This window comes from Scardinius erythrophthalmus (assembly GCF_964197995.2).
Source record: "Scardinius erythrophthalmus genome assembly, chromosome: 4".
NCBI classification, from domain to species: domain Eukaryota; kingdom Metazoa; phylum Chordata; class Actinopteri; order Cypriniformes; family Leuciscidae; genus Scardinius; species Scardinius erythrophthalmus.
The window spans coordinates 1,943,680-1,966,606 of record NC_138224.1 but is presented as its reverse complement, the minus strand read 5'-3'; the positions used below and the strand labels follow the sequence as shown (position 1 = coordinate 1,966,606).

At 36.1% G+C, this 22,927-nt stretch overlaps 3 protein-coding genes across 10 annotated transcripts in view; 2 read left to right on the top strand and 1 right to left on the bottom strand.

Annotated features, from left to right (window-relative positions):
• Positions 1 to 15,524, top strand: part of tulp3 (TUB like protein 3) — a 21,284-nt gene extending 5,760 nt beyond the window's left edge. The window contains exons 3-12 of one of the 2 annotated variants that reach the window (XM_081364109.1): positions 743 to 794; positions 3,704 to 3,866; positions 5,220 to 5,405; positions 7,981 to 8,114; positions 9,280 to 9,471; positions 9,982 to 10,094; positions 11,053 to 11,170; positions 11,676 to 11,774; positions 11,872 to 12,043; positions 13,792 to 15,524. In XM_081364109.1, coding sequence (XP_081220235.1) covers positions 743 to 794; positions 3,704 to 3,866; positions 5,220 to 5,405; positions 7,981 to 8,114; positions 9,280 to 9,471; positions 9,982 to 10,094; positions 11,053 to 11,170; positions 11,676 to 11,774; positions 11,872 to 12,043; positions 13,792 to 13,925 — 1,363 coding nt within the window. In that variant the 3' untranslated portion in view covers positions 13,926 to 15,524. Of the gene's footprint in view, positions 1 to 742; positions 795 to 2,742; positions 2,949 to 3,703; positions 3,867 to 5,219; positions 5,406 to 7,980; positions 8,115 to 9,279; positions 9,472 to 9,981; positions 10,095 to 11,052; positions 11,171 to 11,675; positions 11,775 to 11,871; positions 12,044 to 13,791 lie in introns of those variants that run through there. The other variant, XM_081364110.1, reaches the window with a different exon arrangement.
• On the bottom strand, positions 712 to 22,927 carry trim35-14 (tripartite motif containing 35-14). 3 transcript variants are annotated; one of them, XM_081364114.1, is made up of 8 exons: positions 22,138 to 22,647; positions 21,961 to 22,056; positions 21,314 to 21,544; positions 21,162 to 21,184; positions 20,953 to 21,068; positions 18,709 to 19,011; positions 2,233 to 2,361; positions 712 to 782 (listed from the first exon to the last, which is right to left on the bottom strand). In XM_081364114.1, exons 1-7 carry the CDS (start codon positions 22,531 to 22,533, stop codon positions 2,240 to 2,242), a joined length of 1,287 nt encoding a protein of 428 aa, XP_081220240.1. In that variant the 5' UTR covers positions 22,534 to 22,647; the 3' UTR covers positions 712 to 782; positions 2,233 to 2,239. The 3 variants fall into 3 exon arrangements, with proteins under 3 accessions (XP_081220240.1, XP_081220238.1, XP_081220239.1); XM_081364112.1 differs by lacking the exons at positions 712 to 782; positions 2,233 to 2,361 and having other exon boundaries at positions 16,912 to 19,011; positions 22,138 to 22,927; XM_081364113.1 differs by lacking the exons at positions 712 to 782; positions 2,233 to 2,361 and having other exon boundaries at positions 16,913 to 19,011; positions 21,961 to 22,053; positions 22,138 to 22,564.
• The window catches only part of ptn (pleiotrophin), a 68,698-nt gene continuing 62,761 nt past the window's right edge, over positions 16,991 to 22,927 (top strand). For 2 of the 5 annotated variants that reach the window (XM_081364117.1, XM_081364116.1), the window contains exon 1: positions 16,998 to 17,180. The gene's annotated coding sequence lies outside the window, so the exon portion shown is untranslated. Of the gene's footprint in view, positions 17,181 to 22,927 lie in introns of all 5 variants that reach the window. The other 3 variants (XM_081364115.1, XM_081364119.1, XM_081364118.1) reach the window with 3 other exon arrangements.

The window sequence follows — 22,927 nt, the reverse complement described above, 5'->3', positions numbered from 1 at the left end:
TACTTTTTACTTTGGTCCTGGTACTGTGTTGTAGGAAGTTGGCAGTGCATTTTGTAGTGCAGTTTCTACAGTGTTCTGATTGGTTTAAGCATGTTGCTATGCGGTTGCTAAGGTGTAGTGGGTGGTCGCTAGGTCGTTGCTATGTGGCTGCTTTCCTGCCTCAAGTTAACCCTTAAATTCATGAATATTTCACCAATTCGGGTCTTTAGTGACCGGATCTATATCTAATGCGGATGGATCTCTAACAGCTGCAATAACAATTTGTAAAGAATAAATAAATTAAGCACATTTTGTTAATTTCACAATTAATTCCACCACAAATAAATTATTTTACACTCAAATTATTATTATTTTTTATGTAAACAAAAATACTAGTTTCATATTTCTTTTTAACACAGGTTTGAAATGTTTCTCTAGTCTCTGCATGTGTGTGTGGGTGTGTGTATTTTTAGATGTATACATGTGAAGATGTTTGTGAGAAATTGATTTTCTTTCGTTTGGGTGTCTCTCGGTTGCCTAGCAACACAATGACTGATACACGAGTGATGGCAACACTCACACTCAAGTTTTAGTCTGGACGCTCATAGCCATCTTTCAACATGCCAAATTGTGTATTTTAGCATTAGATTCAGCCTTTGGTGATTATAATGAGCTTATCTACTGAATGAGAGGATATAAGTGTGTATAGGAAATGATATAGGTGTTTTAAATGGGTTCACAATGTTGTTTTATTGTGTTTCAGTACGCTGGAGGACGACAGTCTGAACCTCAGACAGCAGAAACTGGAGAAACAGGTGAGACACATTTACACACAATTAAAACAACAATACACACTTCAAAACACAAATACACACTTCAAAACACAAATACACATGAATGCTGTGCATTATAAAAACACATCAAAACACAATAATACACAACAATGTGTGTCAAAACACAATAAACCACGCATCAAAACACAATAATACACAATCACACATGCCAGAACACAATAATACATAAAAACACAATAAAACACAAAAAAACTAGGGCTGTCAAAAGATTAATCGCATCCAAAATAAAAGTTTGTGTTTACATAATATATGTGTGTGTACTGTGTATAATTATTTTGTGTATATAAATACACACACATGCATGTATATATTTAAGAAATATTTGCATACATATACTGTATATATTTATATATAATTTATATTATATATAAATATAATTTTTTTATATATAAATTACACATTTTTCTTAAATGTATACAAGCATGTGTGTATTTATATATACAAATTTAATTATAAACAGTACACACACATATATTATTTAAACACAAACTTTTATTTTGGATGCGATTAATCTTTTGACAGCCCTAAAAAAACATAAACAATAGAACAAAATAATACGCAGTAACACACAAAAACACACGCCAAAACACACTAATACACAATAATGTGTCAAAACACATTAAATAGGGCACTATAAAATCTGTTTTATTTTTTCCTAAATTCCATTTTATTTTTTTCCAAATTCCTTTATTTTTTCCGTTTCTGGATTCAGTTTTTTCCCCCCATTTTAAGTTTTCTGAATTCCATTTAAATGGTTTAATAAAATTCTAATAATCAAAAAGCATATATAATTAATTAAATTAATAAAAACAACCAAATGTATAACGTTTCTTTTAAATTTCATTTCTATGAAATGGTTTTTTTTTTATTCTTTGTTGTGTTTTTGAATTTTTCTACATAAAACATTAATTTAATTTATCTTTTAATCATATGACATTTAACAAACTTGTTTTGTCAAACAAAGTACTGCACAACAGAGCTTTACTGTTCAAATTAAAACATTGAAGAAAAATTGATTATTTCTTAAAAAATAAAGTTTTAATAGTAATTTATTGTTATTAGAATTTGTATTATTATTACATTGAGACGTAGCTAGATTCTACTGTACAACAGTGATATATTTCTGTTACAATTTCTTCAAGTTAAACTGAACTTTGAACCGAAAATGCTCACGAAGTGACTCTGGAGCTGAAGTTCATGCATTCATGTCCTCATATAGTGAGGCGACAGAGGCTGAAAACACCGCGAGCGTCATGCACGTTTCAGTGTGTGTGTGTGTGTGTGTGTCTACGCCATTCATTTACACAGAAACTCACAGAACATGCAGGATTCATGTTTTTTTGCTGTTTAATATTCACAGACACTGGTCTATATCAGGATTTGATTTAAGTTTACTGACCTGCTTTTTATTTATTCATCAAGAATTTGACAAATTGCGTGAATTTCCGCGTTATACAGTAAATTCCGTTTTTATGACTGGATTCCACGATTCCTTCCACGTTTTCTGCATCCCAGATATCACAGGGCCCTGAATAAAACACATCAAAACACAATAATGCATAAGAATGTGTGTCAAAACACAATAAAACACACACAAAAATAAACAATAAAACAACACAATACACAAAAACACAATAATACACAATAACATACGTTAAAACAAAAACACACATAAAAAAACACACACAATAAAACACAAACATGCATCTAAACAAAGTAATACATCAAAACAATAAATTACAATAAACACCTTTCCCGATCTGCCCCCCCCCCACCTCGCTTCCCGTCTACTCTAAACTGTCCTATCATAATAAAGGCAAAAATCGGCAAAAAATAAAATAAAAACCTCACTTCAGTAGTTCTTGAGTACTCAATGAGAGACGCTATAGTATAAAAGTTTATATTTGAGAGGTTTTCTGGTGTAAAACAGTTTCTGTGGTTTCCTGCGCCGCCCTTGATATACCAGACTCTTCTTCTCTCAAACTCATTCGTGTGTCAGCCCTCATTTCTCTTCCTGTCGGCATGTGTTCTCATCTCATCCCTGTTCTCTTTCACACACTCTTTGCCTCTGCTGTCGTAAGGATGATTCTAGCGAGAGTCCGTCAACTTCTTTCCGTGAGTGTTTGGTTTCTGAGAAAGGATTGTGTGTTTACTGCAAACATCATTCTGATGCTTGTCTGTGTTATAGTTTACTTCCTGTGCTCTTAATGTTTTATCTCAGATTATCTTTACTTTACTTTACTCTGTCAAACATTTGAACACTCCCTCTTACTCGTCCTTATGACTGTTTTCACATTTTATAATCATATTAAAGCATCAAAAATATTGTAGCTTAAAATGCTTATATTTTAAAAAAGAACAGTATCAATTATATACTATTATAGCATTTATCAATATTTTGAATTAGCTTTTTTTTGTTGACATTGTCAGTTTTCATTTTAGTTTAAGTTTTATTTTTATTTTTTATGTGTTTTTGTCGTTTGGTAACTTAAACTCTCATTTGTTAACATTAGTAAATACATTAACCTACATGAACTAAAAATGGACAATATATATTTTTACAGCATTTATTAATCTTTGTTAATTTTAAAGATACAGTATTCATTGTTTGTTCATGTTATTTCACTGTACATTTACTAATGTTAACAGATCAATTAAATATATAAATTTTTTTTGAAATTAACACACATTCGAAATAAATACTGTAGAAGTATTGTTCATAGTTAGTTCATGTAATCACTCGTTCCAAACCTGTAAGACTTTCGTTCATCTTTGAAACACAAATGAAGATTTCTGAAGAGACACGATCGCTTTATATGATGAACAGATTAAAGTGAATGTTTTATCTGTGTGTGTGTGTGTGTGTGTAGAGGGCGCTGTTGGAGCAGAAGCAGCGACGGAAACGCCAGGAGCCGCTGATGGTCCAGCCGAACCCTGAGGGACGTCCTCGGCGTTCACGACCCCGTCGCAGTGAAGAACAAGCGCTTCTCGTCGAGTCACATGTCAGCACGGGCAGTGACATCATCCTAGATGGTGAGGTCATCACATGCGACCTTTGAGAGCTCAATCACGACACTCCTCACTGTGCTTTTTATGAGGCCTTTATGAGGTCTTCAGTGAACAATAAGCCCTGCCTTCTTTGATTTGATTGATTTGCTTCATCTCAAAGATTCAGATGTTAACGAGCCCTGTTAGACCGGTGAGTCAAGAATATTAAATATTAGGGGGACAATTTGGATATTTCTAATTATTGGGGGGGACTTGTGTCTCAGCTACGACACGAAATCGACATTTTCAAATGTATCCACTCCGCAAAGTATCTTCAATAAGCTCCGTTGTTCAAGGACACATTTTTTTTGTCTCGGTGCGAAGGCGACAGAAGGCCAAAACGAATATAACTTAAAGGGTTATTTCACCCAAAAATGAAAATTCTGTCAGTAATTACTCGCCCTCATGTTGTTCCAACCCTGTAAGACTCTCGTTCATCTTCACAACACAAATTAAGATATTTCTGATTAAATCTGAGAGCTGTCTCACTCCTCCATAGGCTTCTCTGTAATCGATATCTGCCATCCCAGAAAAATTAGTAAAGACATCGTTAAAATAGTCCAAGTGACTACAGTGGCTCAACCTTAAGTTTATCAAGCAACGAGAATACTTTTTGTGCGAAAAACCCCCCAAAATAATGACTTTATTCAACTCTTCATTTTAGTGTAGTGGGCGGAGGCTCACTATTGGCCAGCATCACACACATGACCAGCGTCGGCCAATAGTGAGCCTCCGTTCTGAAGTACAACCCAGAAGCGCTGCGCTTTTACACTACGTGAACTTACTCAGAGGAACGCAGAAGAACATGAATAGTGGAATAAAGTCGTAATTTTTGTTTGTTTTTGAGCACAAAAAGTATTCTCGTCGCTTGATAAACTTAAGGTTGAGCCACTGTAGTCACTTGGACTATTTTAAACATTGTCTTTACTAAGAGAGAGACAGCTCTCAGATTTCATCAAAAATATCTTAATTTGTGTTTTGAAGATGAACGAAAGTCTTACAGGGTTGGAACAACATGAGGGAGAGTAATTACTGACAGAGTTTTCATTTTTGGGTGAACTAACCCTTTAGTCTGGATGAATGTAGACGCAGCCTTATTCACTCCCGTCTCCCCCTCCTGTGTTTTGCTTCAATGTCATTTGTTGAGCAGTTTTTGCTTCTGTTATCTGTTTCTCAGGACTCATATCTGCTGTGTGTCCTTCACTCTCTCTGGGAAGGTTTTGTGGAGTCTGAAAAATAAATGACAGGCTTTTATTCTGCACCTGCCAAGTAGATCTGGAAAAATCTCGTGCTTTTATTTGCATTTAGTGTGATCTCATGTGTGTGTTTGTCCGTCAGGCATCGACGGGCCGGCGGCGCTGCTGGGATCCGAGGCTCCGGATCTGGGAAGTAAGATCCAGGTTCTGTCGGTCAGTCAGACACAACAGTCCTCGCCGCCCACCGCAGAAGAGCCGGAGACCGACGCCGACACCGACACACTGCTGGAACCCAAGACTGACATACACACACTGCTGCAGAGACGAGGTAACACACACACACACACTTAGATATCAGGGGGCGATCAAAATGCTTTTGCTTCTCTTTTCAGTACGTGTACGGCACACTTGCTTGAGACGTGTGATACGGACTCATGAGAAAATGTTACTAGTTTCTGATTTCGCGGACAGCTTGTTTCTGATGTCGACGCAGTGTAAAGTACTTGCTGAGCCACATATACCCCTTTTCCACCAAAGCAGTGCTGGAGCCGGTTCGGAGCCGGTGCCTACTCGTGAACCAGTTCTTTGTGTTTCGACAGCCAAAGAACCGGTTCTCAGCCAGGAAAACTCTTTGCTGGACTAGAACCGTTCTCTTACCACATCATGCTTACATCGGGGGCTGGGGGCGGGGTTATTGTCGAACTTCTTCCCGAACGTAACCTCCGTCTATAGTAATCCAGACGAGCAGCACAAATGTGCTCTAAACGTCTTCTTCTGACCCCAATATAGGATCGCAAAGCCAGGAGAAACATTCGCAGTCCAACATTGTAATTGTTATGCTTGAAGTTGGCGCAGGCGTTTCTGGGAAACCCAAGACGTATGGCAACGTACACAGTGACATAACGACGTCATTCGCTGGGCTCTCTAGTCAGTGGAAAAAAAAACAGGTTCTGAGAAGGTTCGCAAGTTGAACCAACTTTGAACCAGGACCAGTTTCAAACCAGTTCTTTTTTGGTGGAAAAGGGGTAATAGAGCAGCGCTTCCCAAACGGGGGTGTGCAGACTGACCCCCGGGGTGCGCGAGAGAGTCTTTGTAATGGTGGAAAATTTGTCTTTTTGTTATTTTTTTTATTAAAAATTTTGGTTACCCTTTTTTTTTTTTAAGGTGTCACTGTTACAGTGTAATTATATATTTAAGTACTGAGTGATATTAAGTAACTACATGTGCTTACTATAGGGTTAGGGTAGGATTAGGGTTTGGTTGAGGGTTAGTTGCTTGTAATCATGTATAATTTACTGTTATTACTATGGTAAGTAAATGTAACATATGTAACAAGGACACTGTAAAATAAAGTGTTGCCAATTTAAAAAAAAACTCATTTAACTTGAGTAAGTTTCATTGAGAAATACAATTTCACATTAGAAGCTGTAAATTACTCATTTAATTTTACAAGCACGTCTGCGTCACAATAGGCCCGCCCATATCATATTAGGCGCAAAGTGATAATTCATTCGATTTTTTTTGGCTTACTTCATCAAAATGACGGATTTCTGGCTTCAGCAATGATGGAGGATCGAGGATTGTCAAAGCTAGCACTTAAAGCAAATGCTCTTTCCAACCACAGATTTATGAGGCTTTTCTGCACTGACATGGTTGAAAACCAAACATCGACAAAGACTAGTAGATGCCGAGAATGATTCAGAGTAAAACTGTCATCCATTACCCAGAATTCTGATGATCTGTGTGCAAACATGCAGGCACATCCGTCTCACTGAAAAAGGGTAGGAAGCAATAGTAATGTTTTTTATTTGTAACTGTTTTTGACTGAAATTTTGATGTTTTCTTATATACAGTGAATATTTCTATTTAGTTCTTGTGGTTAAAAATGTGATGTTTGACTGGAGGAAGGTGGTGGGGGGGCTCAACGGGTGTCAAAGGGGTGCATGCTGCAAAAGTTTGGGAACCACTGACGTAGAGAAAAAGGACGATTGGTTGGTGTGGTGTTTGTCCCGCCCCTCCTCCACTGTGATTGGACAGCTGGGTAAAAAGTGACAGTGATGAGCGCTGACAGTGATAAAGCCTCGTCATGGTGCTGGTGTTTAAATACACAGCGCTCACATTGAAAACTATTTAATAAATATGCTGGCCATAGGAGAAAACACTTTGGTGAACAAATTTTTTTTTAATTTTTACAATAAAAAAAAAAAAAAGATTTATATTATTTATATGCTGTTTTTAAACCATGTCCCTTCAGGGGTTCCATACAAAAGAACACAGATATAAAGAATCAGAACATTTTTAGATGCCTTTTAGTCCAGATTGAGATGTAAAAATGTTTTTTTTTTTTTTTTAAGTATTTATCTAAACAATTCATAATAAGGTATCTAGAATCTGTTATTTTATTTTTTATTTTATTTTTATTATAGTTTTATTAATATTTGTATATTTTTAGTTTTCATGTTAATTTTACTTTTTTTGTAATTAAAATGGTGCTTTTGTAATTTTTTTTATATTGCTATTTAATTTATTTTTTATTTTCATTTTGGTTTTAGTTGTTATTTTCAGTTAATCAGTTTAATGCCAATGCAGCATTTCTAATTTTCGTTTAGTTTAAGTTTTTCAACTAACATTTATATTTTGAGCTTTCTTTTAATGAACAGAAATGAACTAGAATTATTCACAGTATTTTATAATTCCCACGATGACGACACTGTGCTTGTTCATTACCGTGATATTCACCGAACACTCGCATGTTTCTACTGGGGACATTTTTAAAAATGTCAAGAATAGCACACACACTCACAGTGCAGGATGGTGAAGTGTGTGTGTGTGTCTCAGGAGATGGTGTGTAAATGGCAGATCTTCGGCTGTTGTTTCTCATCTCGAGCTCTTTAAACTCTCAGGACTGTCTGGCAGTATGAACTACGATGAGGCCAGCGAGGATGATGAAGATGAAGCCGAAGAGCGAAGCCGATCGCTCTCCCCGAACACAGAGAGCACGCGCCCTGCGTCGGCCTCCAGCACGAAATCCACCACGGTGAGAGCCACACACACACACACACACACACACACACACACACACACACACACACACACACACACACACACACACACACACACTCACACACACACACACACACACACACACACACACACACACACACACACACACACACACACACACACACAGACAGTCAGACAATTAGCTGAACAAAGTCTTTCTGTTATAATTCTAATAACGTGATCATTTACAAATAATAAGTTATATTACAATATTAGATTTTATTAAAATAAACTATTCTTTACAATAATTTGATTAAAATAAATACAATTTTAAATGTAATTTAAATAAGTAATAAAAATCGAATAAAATAAACAAATACTGAAATTAGATTAAAATATATAAATACTAATAATTAGATTAAAATAAATACACCATTTAGATTAAACTAAATAAATAAATAAATTAATTAAATGAATGGAATAATAATAATAATAAAACAGTAGGTTAAAAAACATAAGAACATTTGATTAAAATAAATACATAATAGAACTTTTATAAAAAAATAAAAAAATGTTATATAAATAAGTAATAAAATAGAATCAAATAACCAAATAACAAAATGTGTTAAAAACATATAAAAAAATAAAAAAATAAATGAATGAAAACAAACAAACAAATACATAATAAAACAGTAGGTTAAATAATAAAATAATACATAATATAACTTTTATAAAAAAAAAATTAAATATAGATAAAAAAATGTAATGTAATAAAAATGTAAAAAAGTAATATATATATATTTAAAATATAGAAACACTGATAATTAGATTAAAAATAAATAAATAAAACGCCTTAATAAAGGTGTATAGTATCAATATTGCTTTGTCTTTGTCTCAATTTTCTGCTTAATTTTCATACACTGCATTGTGTGTCCATTAAACTGTCATTATGGGATATGCGTATTTCCATGAGTTTGTGAACTTTCCTCTGAGACTGAAAGAGCATTTTCTCAGAGGCAAATGAAAAGCACAGCTTTGTCCCTGTAATTATATGAATAGTAATAATTCGTAATAGTAATAATTTCTGCTTATCCGCACGACAGCAGTGTTTGGTGTTCGAGAACACAAACCTTGAAATAGCAAGCGTTAAATAATTTCGAAAAAAAGTGTGTTAAATGTGTCTCTCTCCTGGCCGTCAGGAGTGTATCCCGGTGAGTTCTCCGTCGGCTGAGGGCTCCTCCATCGAGGTGGATAATCTGGAGGAGTTCGTGCTCCGTCCGGCTCCGCGGGGAGTCACGCTCAAGTGTCGCATCTCACGGGATAAGAAGGGCATGGACCGCGGACTCTACCCAACGTACTTCATGCACCTGGAGCGAGAGGACGGCAAGAAGGTGACCGTCTCAACACACTTCTGCTCACGGTTTCTCTAAACTTTTCCTATCTAAACTCAGATTTTTGTATTTATTTACTTATTTATTTTATTATTTACTTATTTATTATATATTCATTTTTATATATTTTTTTATTTAAATGTATTATTTTTTTATTTCAATCTATTTTTAGTATTTTGATTCAATTTACATTTATTGCATTATTTATTTTTACATTTGTTTTTCAATACATTTTTTTTATTTGTTCATTTAATCATTTCAATAAAATTTGTATTATTTGTTTATTTTAATCAAAAATTTGATTAATACATTCAAATACATTTAAAATTGTATTTATTCATTTATTTTAATATTTTTTTTAATATTTTTTTTATTTATTGTAATTAAATTTTTATAGTTTATTTATTAATCTAATTCTTATTAATAGTGGAAATCATTTTCTGCGGTAACAAATTCTGTTAAAAGATCAGCTGAACAGGAAACATCCATAATCTGTCTCTCTTTCATCAGGTGTTTTTATTGGCTGGACGCAAGAGGAAAAAGAGCAAGACATCAAACTATCTGATCTCTGTGGACGCCACAGATCTGTCCCGTGAGGGCGAGAGCTTCATAGGAAAACTGAGGTATTAACTCGTCACGTCTCGGGTGATTATTTGATCACAGGTGACATCCATCCAAATGAGGTTTGAGGGATCGGATCATATTTAGCACTGTGAACTTATGATCGGATCACCCGTTGATGGATGTTTCCTGTTCAATAGATCTTTTGTTACCGCAGAAAATAATTTCCACTAATAACAAGAATTAGATAAATAAATAAACTATAAAAATTTGATTACAAGAAATAAATAAAATATATATTTTTTTATTAAAATATATGAATAAATCAAAATTTTAATTTATTTAAATGTATTAATATTTTTTTATTTAAATAAATAAATTATACAAAATTGATTGAAATGATTAAATGAACAAATATATTTTTTTATTGACAAACAATGTAATGTTTTTATAAATAAAATAAAAAAAACAAAAAAATAAATTTAAAATAATGCAATAAATGTAAATTGTATCAAAATACAAAAAATACATTTAATAAAATAAAATTATAAAATTATAAAATGGAATAGAAATAAATAAGTAAAAAAAAAAGATTTAACTAATAAAATAAAAAAGTAAATAAATTTAAAAAATGGTTAGGAAAAGTTTAGAGAAAACAGTCTATAGTGTAAAAAATATATGAATAAATAAAAAATAGATTAAAATAAACTAAATCATAAAAATCGGATTAAAATAACTAAATAAATACAAAAAAGTTGATTAACTTAAGGAAATAATACAGCTAATAGGAATTCAATGTGATAGGAACTAAATATTGTACAATTTTTTTATATAAATTTTTCACAGTATAAATGCACATGCCTTTAAAACGTTAAGATTGCGGTCCATCGCACAAGGATGATCCATGGCATCTGCAAGATTGAAAACCCCTGAGTTAGTCATTGTATAGCCCAAAAAAGAAATATTTGTCTTCAATAACCCAAGAGCTTTAATAAAATGACATGTTTCACGCGTGTGCAGGTCTAATCTGATGGGAACCAAGTTTACGGTGTACGACAACGGCACGAACCCTTCGAAAAGCCCCGGAGCGCTGCTGGAGGAGACCAACACACGACAGGAGCTCGCCGCCATCTGCTACGTGAGTGTGTGTGTGTGTGTGTGTTCCCATGTGTTCACACACTTCTTATTGTTGTGTGCTGTTCTTAAAGTACTTGAATTTGACTTTTTGGCATTTAAGTCTTGGAAAAACAACAGCCATATTTACGAAGAGGTACTTGAAAAGTGCTTGACTTATTTAAATACAATATATATGAAATGTAATATTTTTGAAAAAACACAAATACGATCTTTTCACGCAACATTAACACCGCAGCCCGTGTGCTAAACCCCCATCAGAATATTTCATATATTATTACATATGTTGTAAGTTGTATTTTGGATTCCTTATATCTGTAATTTGAGTTTCCTTAAAAAATATTAAAGATATTGTTCGATAAGTGCGATCTCTGATTGTAGTCCTTGAAAACCAAAGAGTAGTGCTTGAAAAGTCCTTGAAATTTCATTTGACAGTTTCTATACGAACCCTGTGTGTGTGTGTGTGTGTGTGTGTGTGTGTGTGTGTGTGTGTGTGTGTGTGTTTTTAGGAGACTAATGTTCTGGGCTTCAAAGGGCCGCGGAAGATGACTGTGATCATTCCTGGCATGAACATGAGTTTCGAACGGGTCCCGGTTCGGCCCCCTTGCGTGAGTGTTTCTGCTGACAGCTGTCAATCATGGATGGTCATTATGAGCGCAGACTGCGAGTGATGCATGAATGTGTGTGTGTGTGTGTGTGTTTCAGGAGCAGGAGTCTCTGCTGAGTAAATGGCAGAATCATTCACTGGACAATCTGATCGAGCTGCACAATAAAGCGCCGGTGTGGAACGACGACACTCAGTCATACGTGCTAAACTTCCACGGCAGAGTCACTCAGGCGTCCGTCAAGAACTTTCAGATCGTCCACGACAATGACCGTGAGTTACATGAGTCCATAACTAATCTGTTAAAGTCCCTCTGTGGTGAAAATCAAGCGTTTAATGTTGTTAATACATCTATGTGGCGTTTTTAATGAGACAAACCATGTGTAAATTCATAAGTCGACACCATTGCTGAGTATTTCCTCCTTAAAGGGGTCATATAATGCTACATGCACTTTTACAAGTTGATTGTACTGAAATGTGTGTTGGCAGTGCCTGTACACAACCATCATATAATGATAAAAATCCATCCAGTGTTTTTTTTTTTAATCTCCTTATATGTTTTCCCCTCTCTCAAATCGAGCCATCTGACCATGTGATGTCACACGGTCGGACGCCCCTCCCACGATTGTTGATTGACAGCAGCGTTTCAACACAGACCCGCCCTGAGCGAGCTGTCATCATAGTCCGCGCGGACATTGTTGATACGCAGGAGCAGAATGGCGTCTAAGCGATTGTGGTGTTCTGTTCTTGGGTGTAATATAAGGAACACAGCAGTCATGTTGATGTTCCTAAATCCGAACCGCTGAAGACGCAGTGGCTGAGTTTTGTTTTCGAAGGGAATATTCCCCACGATCAACGTCAATGCTTTCATGTTTGAGCGAATTTCTTACCAGACTGCTTTACAAACAAGGGTCAGTATAAAGCTGGTTTTGCTAAGAAGCTGCTCCTTCAGCCATGACAGCGTGCAGCCGTCATAGGCAGCCGTGCACGAGCGCAAAACCTCACAACACCCGCCCCTGTCGATGATTGGTTGGAACACTATTTGTTTGGGTTTTGATTATTTGGCCAAACAGACTGAAAACAGCTGTTTTTGTGTGCAGATCTCAGAGCCTAGGCTACCTAGAGAGACGCGTTTTTTTGACAGCATGCTTATGGGGCGTGCAGCTAGCGAAATATTAGATGAATTTGATCATTTATGTTTGGGCCTGAAATCGCTGATACCACCTTTAATTGTCGAACTTCTTCGGGCCGTCATCTTGTTCCGGGTCCGACTCCGGTTCAAATTGATACGGTTGCACAAATGTGTCCTCAGAGACTCCTGCTGCCATTCTTTCTCCAAAATTAAATTGTCAAGGCAACACTCCACGTGTGTTGTGTCAAAACGTCCGCAGAACAGAGGGGCGGGGTGAGCAAAGCTCATTATCATTTAAAGACACATGCACTTAAACGGTGTGCTGAAAACAGAGCTGTTTTTGACCAGGTAAAATTAGTGTTTTCTTACAATACCAATGAGAATTTTTAATTAAAGTATATTACAAACTTTTCATTTAGACCCTAAAGAATCATATTAACTTGTACAAAAATGGCATTATATAACCCCTTTAAAACTGCAGTGAACCAAAGACAGTCTCAAAAACACGCTTTGAAATCGCTGGTGTTTCTGACGTCACAAACTACCTTGTAACCAATCAGATCAACGTGTGATCGTCAACCAGTGGATCTCTGAGCTGAGTGAGTGAGTGGAGGCGGGGCTCATTTGCATATTCATAAAACCGCGTATACTAAATGAGGCACGAGTTACATTCAAGCTATTTTAAGGCATGAAGGAAAAAAACATTTAAATATGTCATGTTGCTGATCAAAGATGAGTTTAAGGGATAAAATGATTGACGACAGGGGGACTTTACCAGTTAACGATAATAACCCTGCTCTTCATATAACGGACTTTCCAGGAAGGTTTGTCAAGCCTAACATTCAAGGTTTGTCTGCGCTGTTGTGATTGTGTGTTGGTGTGTTTTCAGCGGATTACATCGTGATGCAGTTCGGCCGTGTGGCGGAGGACATCTTTACTCTGGACTTTAACTACCCCATGTGCGCCCTACAGGCGTTTGCTATCGGCCTGTCCAGCTTCGACAGCAAACTGGCCTGCGAGTGAATCTGTGACACGACACACTCCAACCTCTTCCACTCAGGACACTAAAGCACAATTGTCTCGTTACGCCCGAGGACGAGGGTTTGTGCTCCACCGAAATAGATCAGAAGTTAATTCGCTTTTGTAAATGAAACACTTCAACTCATTTAAACATTCGTGAGTTATTTACCGGCTTTCTCTTTTCCCAAAAGAGAAGATGCGTGGGATTTATGCTTTAATTGGACCAATAGAAAAGACACTGTGGGATATTGTGCAACGGAGAGATTTTTATGATATTTTCTGTGATGTTATGAAAGTGTTGGATTTGAGAAGTACGTCTATAGGGAGAATCTCTTCACTTTAAAATGAAAATTAAGTCATAATTTACTCACCCTGGTGTTGTTCTAATGCCGTTTGCTCTTCTTTCTTTTTTGGACCAGGAAAGGAGAAATGTTAAAAAATTTAAAAGAAAAACACACTAAGTTGTGAGAAATCAAGATTCATTTACTCTTAACTTCGATTCGATTTACCAAACCCTATTGTATATTCTTAGAAAACGCGGGATACAAATGACACGTGTCATATTGGATATTGCTATTCACTGTCGTTATGTAGACGAGCGAGAACGGGACATTTTTGAGGTCTGAAAAAAGAAAGAAGGGCATTTGGCACTAGAACAACACCAGGGTGAGCAAATGATGAATTAAGTTTCATTTTAGGGTAAACTATCCCTATAAGAACCAATTCTGGTCAGATTTCACCTCTGAGATTAAAAGAAAAATAAGAAGTTATATTTTGCATGAAGAAAATTAAACAGCAACAAAGAAAATCATGTAATAGAGTAAAAACTGGTATGACAGTAAATGGGAATTACAGATGCATTATGGTTGTTAAAATGCACTCATTTTCTTCAGGTACAATATAATTTCTCCTTTTTCTTTTTCTTATTGGGGTGATATGAATATGTGTTTGCTTCATATTTACATTTTTATTCGGTTGATGTTGTTGTATTTTTGCATTCATGGTAGAATATGAAAATTTTAACACCTTCTGTTTTTAAATGTGGTTCATTATTAAAATCTTTGCTCACCAACAATCCCTGAGAAAACACATTGCATGTTGATAAACGCTGGACTCTTTGGCCACGTCTCAGTCGCCCAGCTTCCCTCTCGTGCCCTTGTGTTGACCTTTGAGAACTGACGCACACTTTTGAGAATGCACACTTCTGGTAATTACCGCTGCATGGATTGTGAAAGTTGCCTTAACATGTTGCTGTAGTTGTAAATAGTGCCTGAATGCTGTGTTTACATCATGAGGAACTAGAGAAAGGGAAGTTCAAGCACATTTGTTCCTGTTAAGTGTGTATTCCTATTGATATGATTGATGTGTGTGTTGATATTCATCATCTGTTGTGTGTGTGTGTGTGTGTGTGTGTGTGTGTGTGTGTGTGTGTGTGTGTGTGTGTGTGTGTGTGTGTCAGCCAAGAGTGTACTGATATATATGTATATTAAAAAAGCAAAACATTTTTGTTTTCATTTTAATAACGATAACCTGTTTGCACAAACTGTATTTTATGATGACACTGTTGGTAGAAATACAGTAATTAAAAGTCATAAATATTGGAAAAAAGAAAACTGCATTACTTTTTATCCTTATCAAATGGAAATACAAAACCTGCTACACATTTATCCATAAATCGAATGGCAAACATTTACCAGAGCTTCCTTGGCACAGATTTTTAGCCTTTTCAACCTGATTGACTATATATGTACTTTTTTTATAACGTGTACATATATGAACCTTCATTCTAATCTGTTAAACTCTTTTCTAGATAAATACAAAAGTATCTAACTCAATTTTAATTTTCATGTCTATATATGAACCTTCATTTTAATCTGATAAACGCTGTAAAGTCAGTGGCGTGTTTATTAATCATACAATAAGATAACTAGTGCAATTCAAATCAAATGTCTTTACTTGTTTTCGCCACTAATTATAGACTTCAATATTCAAGGAGAAATAAAAAGACTTAATGGGAAAGGAAACTGGGTAGAAAAAGTGGAGGACAGAATAAGGTCTATATATAATTCATTTATAGCTGCATTTACGGATGGTTCAAAAGATCCTAAGAGTGGTGTTACTGGTTTTGCATTCACTATTCCAGAATTAAAGATAAATGTTAAGGAAAGAACCTCTGATCATTTGACAGTATTTACTGTGGAAATGTTAGCTATTTTAAGGGTATTACAGTGGGTAGAGGAAAACAAAATTACCAAGGTGCTAATTTGCTCGGATAGTTTATCAGCATTAATGTCTCTTCAGTCGTTATCATCTAATAGTAGACTTGATATTGTGTACGAAATTTATGAGACTGTATATAGACTGCAACATATTAATGCAGCGGTCAGATTTTTGTGGATTCCAGCTCATAGGGGGATTGAGGGAAATGAGACAGCAGATATGTTGGCTAAGCAAGCTTTGAAACTCGACAGAATTACAAAAGTGGCACTAAGTAAAGCTGAAGTTAAAGTAAAAATAAAGGAAAATATTATGAAGACATGGCAGAGACAATGGGATGAAGGGAAGAAAGGGCGACATTTGTACAATATTGTGCAAGAAGTAGGGAAAAGGAAATCTATAGATCGATGTACTAGAGAAAGTAGCATTATTTCGAGGTTGAAATTAGGACATACTGGATTAAATAAAACTATGTATTTATTGAAAAAGCACCCTTCAGGTTTGTGTGATTGTGGAGGGGGAGAGGAATCAGCTGAACATGTGATTAGTGAATGTGTTAAATATGGAAATCAAAGGATAAAATTAAAAGAGGAATTACTGAAATTTGGGGAAAATGTGTTGAACCTTAAAAATCTTTTTAAAATTGGAGAGCAGGTAATGGGAGCTTTGTTTAACTTCTTGAAAGAAACTGGTTTAATGAAAAGGATTTAATTGAGTGGTGAAGTTATTATAAAGGTAGAAGGTAAAGTGAGTTTTTTTTTTTTTTTTTTTTTGTCGCTTGTGATGCTTGCATTTTTGGCCCACACTCCAGCACAGTAGGTGGCGGTTATGCACCTTAAATGTCGGTTGCCACCCGCCAATAAAAAGAAAGAAGAAGAAGAAGAAGAAGAAGAAGAAGAAGAAATGTCTTTACTTTTTAAAAAGCTAGCGTTATTCATTTAGCGCATCTTAGATTGCGCATGGGTAGTACGAGTGAACGGTTACTGCAGTGCGCATGCGCGACGTCTGGCGACAACTGGCGCCTTTTCTCAGTTTTATGAGGTGAGTCACTTTTACCTGACGACAAATTAATTATATCATGGAGTTTCGGAGAGTTATGAATTATCAAACATAAGATGGATATTATAAAGTGTGCGAATTTCCTTTTAAATGTCTACAGGAGGTTTTCTGGAGCAATCTGTTCGTCACGCGCAACTTTTAATTGTCCTTAGCTTAGCACAGTTAGACAAACTTAGTTTTCAAAGATGGAAATTTCATAAACAAACCACTAACGTTTTTTGTGGTATATTTGTAATATTTACATATACGATAAAGTGATAAATAATTACATTATTTAGTTATTCTCAATATTCCATCCAATAATTACCTGACATGAAGGATATTAACTTACTGGAGTTGCTGTGGTTGCTAGGGTTACCTCACGATTTGTTTACCGCCAAGTGAAACAATTTTGCCAGTTAAATAGATTAAATACACTATCAAGATGCCCTTGGATAAATAATGCAAACAGTTTTTGCAGCGCTTGGAGAATATAGAGCTAATTATGTTGACATAACGTTACACCCTCAGGTTGGGATATTTATGACAGCTCAGCCTCAGGGTTTACTAGTCTTCGTGACATGAGAGTTTAATCAGAACAGTTATTATGTGTTAGCTTTCTATTATCTTCCACAATATAGCCAATATCAATAACGTTACTGATTTTAACAAAGAACTAGCTATTAGCCGATTCAGATACCGATTTTGTCACTTGCTCACTTATTTTAAGTTTTGTTATTATAGAATACGGTTTTGATTGTGTATTGAATGTGCAAAGTTCAAAAACACATGCAATAAGGTACACTATCTAGTTAATTGCTGCATAATCAAATCATTTTTATTGAACAGATTGATGCGTAATTCCATTGCAGTTGCTTTATATCAAGTATTAATTTAGCTACTTCAGGAAAATATTTACTGTTTTCACCCCGCTAAACTGATTATAGGCTATAATGTCTTTTAAAAGGACTCACACAGTCTTCACACAGTTAATTAATAAACTATCGGTTTGAAAAATTGGCATTTTTTTAATGCAATAGCCATTATGCAGATCAGCTGATAAATATCGCCGATATCTCTACTAATTATTAATGCATCAGCTATGTACTAAAACATTGCATGATTAAATAATCTCAAGGCTTGACATACATAACCAAAAACTATTAGGATACTTGCACACTTAGGAATGCATGAAGGTCATTGCATTTGATAGATTATCAAAACAAATGGCCTTTGTTTTAAAGAAAGATGGCACAACATGTGTAAAAAAAAAAAAGAAAAGAAAAAAAATAAGTCATGTTTGTTGTGGTTTACTGTTGTTGTTGATTTGCCGGAAAAACATTAAGTGGTATGTCCGAATCTCCACTGCAGAAATATGGGAACACCCTCTCTGGGAATCCACCATTGAAGGAGCACAAAATTCGGTTTCTGAAGGGATCAATAAATCTCAGCTGTCCTTTGTAAAAGTCCAGCTGCAGTCGGATGACAGTCGGCCTCTTATCGTCATCAATATCTTTGGCAGGTTTATTACCTTTCTTGTATTTCCCATCCACGTAACGAAAACACCAAAAACGACTCATTGGATCCATTTTGTAAAGCTTTTTGCGGTTGACTGTTTCCCCCACTACTCCCAGTGTCCAGTGGTCGTTGTCCCCCACCTCCACGTCCCAGCAGTGCAGACCCGAGCTGAAGCCCTGTGCGGCCAGCACTCCCACATACAGCCTTCCCGGGAGATCAGACACTTTCATTTTAGTTTGCACGTACTGAACACTGGTGCAGTCCTGTGACACCATCAGTTTATCTGAGGCTGTGTCTGGGTCAAGAGTCACAGGAGCTGTAAACACACAGATGAGCGTAAACTACAGCGGTCAGCCAATGTCGGAGTATGTGTTTGTGTTCACACAATACAAGTGGATGGTATGGAAGCTTGTTTCCGCCACAGAGTAAAAAAAATAAAAAGGGTAACTGCGACTTTTTAATCTCACAATTCTGACATTTTATCTCAGAATTTCGTGATATAAAGTCGCAATTGCAGGTTATAAAGTCAGAATTGCGTGATATAAAGTCGCAATTGTGTGTTATTAAGTCAAAATTGCGTGATATAAAGTCCAAATTGCGTGATATTAAGTCGCAATTGTGTGTTATAAAGTCAGAATTATTAGATATAAACTCGTAATTGCGAGAAATATACTTGAAATTCTGACTTTTTTTCTCAGAATTGCGTGTTTATATCTCGCAATTCTGACTTTATAACACGCTATTGGGAGACATAAAGTCAGAATTGCATGATGTAAAGTTGCAATTGCGTGTTATAAAATCAGAATTGTGAGATATAAAGTATTCTGAGGTAAAAAACTTTTACCTGAATTGGACTTTATATCTCACAATTGTGAGAAAAGATGTCAGAATTGCGAGATATAAACTCGCAATTATGTGTTATAAAGTCAGAAATTGCGTGATATAAAGTCGCAATTGCGAGAAAAAAAGTCAGAACACGCAATTGTGACTTTATTTCACGCAATTCTGACCTTATATCTTGCAATTGTGAGATAAAAAGTCGCAATTATCTTTTAAAATGTTTTATTCTGTGGCGGAAACAAGCTTCCATACGATGATGACCAGAGGCTTGGTCCAAAAAGACATACCAACTGTACTTCATGCCACTAGGGAAAGGAAGATTGCTTCAGCTGACGCGTGACATTATAACATTTTTTTTGTATCAGGGCTCGACAGTAAGGACTGCCCGATGGCCCGTGGCCTCGTTTTATCGATGCTCGGAACACTTGCTCAGTTGAACCAGTGCTTTTGTACGTGTTTTAATGGCCAATATAAATAATCAAGTCAAGAAGATGCGAAACAGAACTCGATTCAGTACTTGCGCGCTTTTGAACTTTCGAGAAAGGCAACGCATGTGTAACAGTATATTGGATCCGCGCAGGTCTTAAAGTGACATCAGCCTAATATTCCTCTGTTTTTCATTTTTAATCAAACAATGAAGGACAAAGAAATAAAAACACTGCTCTTGACTGAATAACTTTAATAAGGATTAATCTACAGTATACTTAATTTATACAGTGAAGACTATGCAGTGTTATTTTATTATTAGTATTTTTTATTATTCGTTACATTTATATAGCGCTTTTTATATTTATATTTTACATTTGATTATTCAATTTCTGTACCTGAAAAATAAGGTTAGACCTACTTGAAAAACATGAAAAGCACTGTTAATTTCATTTGTATTGTATTTTTTTGTGCTATTGCTCCTAATTTGATTATTTTTTTCTTTCTTTTTTTTTCTTTACTGAGAGTTTACTTGTCTTTAACAATACGAATTTTGAAGTTAGGCTCATAGTTTTTGGTGTCATAACCTCATTTATTAAGGTTAAGGGTCAAAAACAATAACTAGGCCTATTTGATTTTATAATTTTTTGTGGTGGGGCCAGTAAAAAATCCTTAGCGTTGAGCCCTGTGTGTAAAATTCCTTAGAAAAATCCAGATTTTAGCAGTTTTAGCATGTGATACAAACAAACGGTCCCCTTCCCCTTCTGCTTCCCTCCTTCATGCTACTCTGAATACATAACAAACTCCAGTACAAGACACACATATTCACAAAAATACTGCAATATACGGAAAGAAATAGCATTTTTGTATATTTTGGTTATTTTTTTGTCCATGTTGGACCTTTCAAGCCTCTGGTCTCCATAAACTGTTGCACAAAATCTTCCATTTTTGGAACGACATTAGTTAAATTAAAGGAGGCGTTATTACTTACGCTCTTCCACAAGCGTCTGCATTCTGGCCCAGGTGGTGAAGATCATTGTCTGAATGGGATGGTGTTGAAATTCCTCCGTTTCAGGGCTCGCGTTTGGTGCTGACGGCTGTTCCAGACTGTGTGCATAAACAGTTAGATATATGTGTTATTATTTTTATATTTAAGATAGTTTGGAATGGGATTTTAAAGCTAATGGCAAAAAGACTCACTCTTCCATTGCATCACTGTAATTCTGAATGAGAAATAAAAAAGCAGTTAGTGCAGCTCAGTCATGTGTGTGCGCAAACATCATGAACATTGATTATTAGACACGTTTGTGTCAGATTACAGCTCTCTGGTGTGATGCGTATCCCATCTGTACCTGCAGAAAAGTGACGTTTTCGGCTTCCAGGTGCTGCCAGAGAGCTGCCGTCCTCTCGGATAGGTCTGACATCTGTGCGGACAGATCCTCCATTCTGGCCTTGAGTTTCTCATCTCGATTTTGCATTTCTTTACGCAACGCTCCGATCCGTTTCTCCTCCTCCTCTCTAAGAAACCGATAAAGCTTCTCAAACTCCTTCTTGATCTTGCTTTCTTCCACACTAGTGTGTTCCTGAAATGGTTTAAGAAGGTTTAATGCTTTCTGTTGTGGTGAGAATCCAGCTTTTAATGTTGTTTGTATGTCTATATGGTGTTTTAATATACTTTAAGACAAAGCATGTGTAAATTCATAAGTCGACACCATTGCTGAGTGTTTCCTCCTTAAAACTGCAGTGAACCAAAGACAGTCTCAAAAACACGCTTTGAAATCGCTGGTGTTTCTGACGTCACAAACTACCTTGTAACCAATCAGATCAAAGTGTGATCGTCAACCAGTGGATCTCTGAGCTGAGTGAGTGAGTGGAGGCGGGGCTCATTTGCATATTCATAGAAGGGTGTCGAGATACATTCAAGCTATTTTCAGGCATGAAGACTTGTTTTTCAAGGAAAAAAATTAAATGATTGACGATTGAAACACTATCCACACACCTCAATGAGCTCAGCCTCTTCCACACAGCTCTCATGGGCTTTCTTAAAGTCAGCGAGGGTCTCCTGAAGTCTGCTGATTTTTTCTTTTACGATCTCCTGGAATCACAGGATAAACTCTTAATAACAAGCTTGAAGAAACCAAACGCTCACTCAGATTAGATTCCAAACTTCTCCTACCTTTAAATTCCCAGCAGCCTCTTTGACAGGAGAGCACTTGTGATTCTCATGCTTCTTTGAAGTGTAACAGACCACACAGATGGGCCGCTTGTCATCATAGCAGAAGAGTTTGAGTGTCTCTTTATGCAGCGGACAGACGTCTCCTGAAACAGCTGTGGGTTTCCTCGTCTTGAAGGTTTCACAGAGCGCTCTGAATGCCAGGCTCTTGGTGGGCTCGTCGCGTGAGCATTTCTTACGGCAGATCGGACACTGCGGCTCTTTCTGAGTCGCCCAGAAACGCTGGAGGCATTCAGAGCACAAACTGTGGCTGCATTTCAGAGTTACCGGATCAGTGAAGACATCACAACAGATGAGGCATGTCAAGTCCTCCTCCAGGAAGGACAGAGCGTCTGACATGACTGTAAACAATCCTCAGCAGAAACACTCAAATTTATTTGGAGATATTATGAAACCTGCTCTAGTTCTCCACGAGTCCCAAGCCTTTCATTTCTTTTACTTTCATTTCAGTAGAAAACATAGCAAACGGCTCCTCCCTCTAAAACACTGTATTACAACAAATGGCAACCAGGAAATGATCACATGGAATGTGGCTTTAAAACTCATCTTTGAACACAAAAAGTACATATTTAAAAAAAATTTTCTTGAAAAACAAGTCTTCATGTCAATCAGTACGATTATGTTAAAGTCCCCCGTCGTCAATCATTTAAGTTTTTTCCTTGAAAAACAAGTCTTCATGCCTGAAAATAGCTTGAAAGTAACTCGACACCCTTCTATGAATATGCAAATGAGC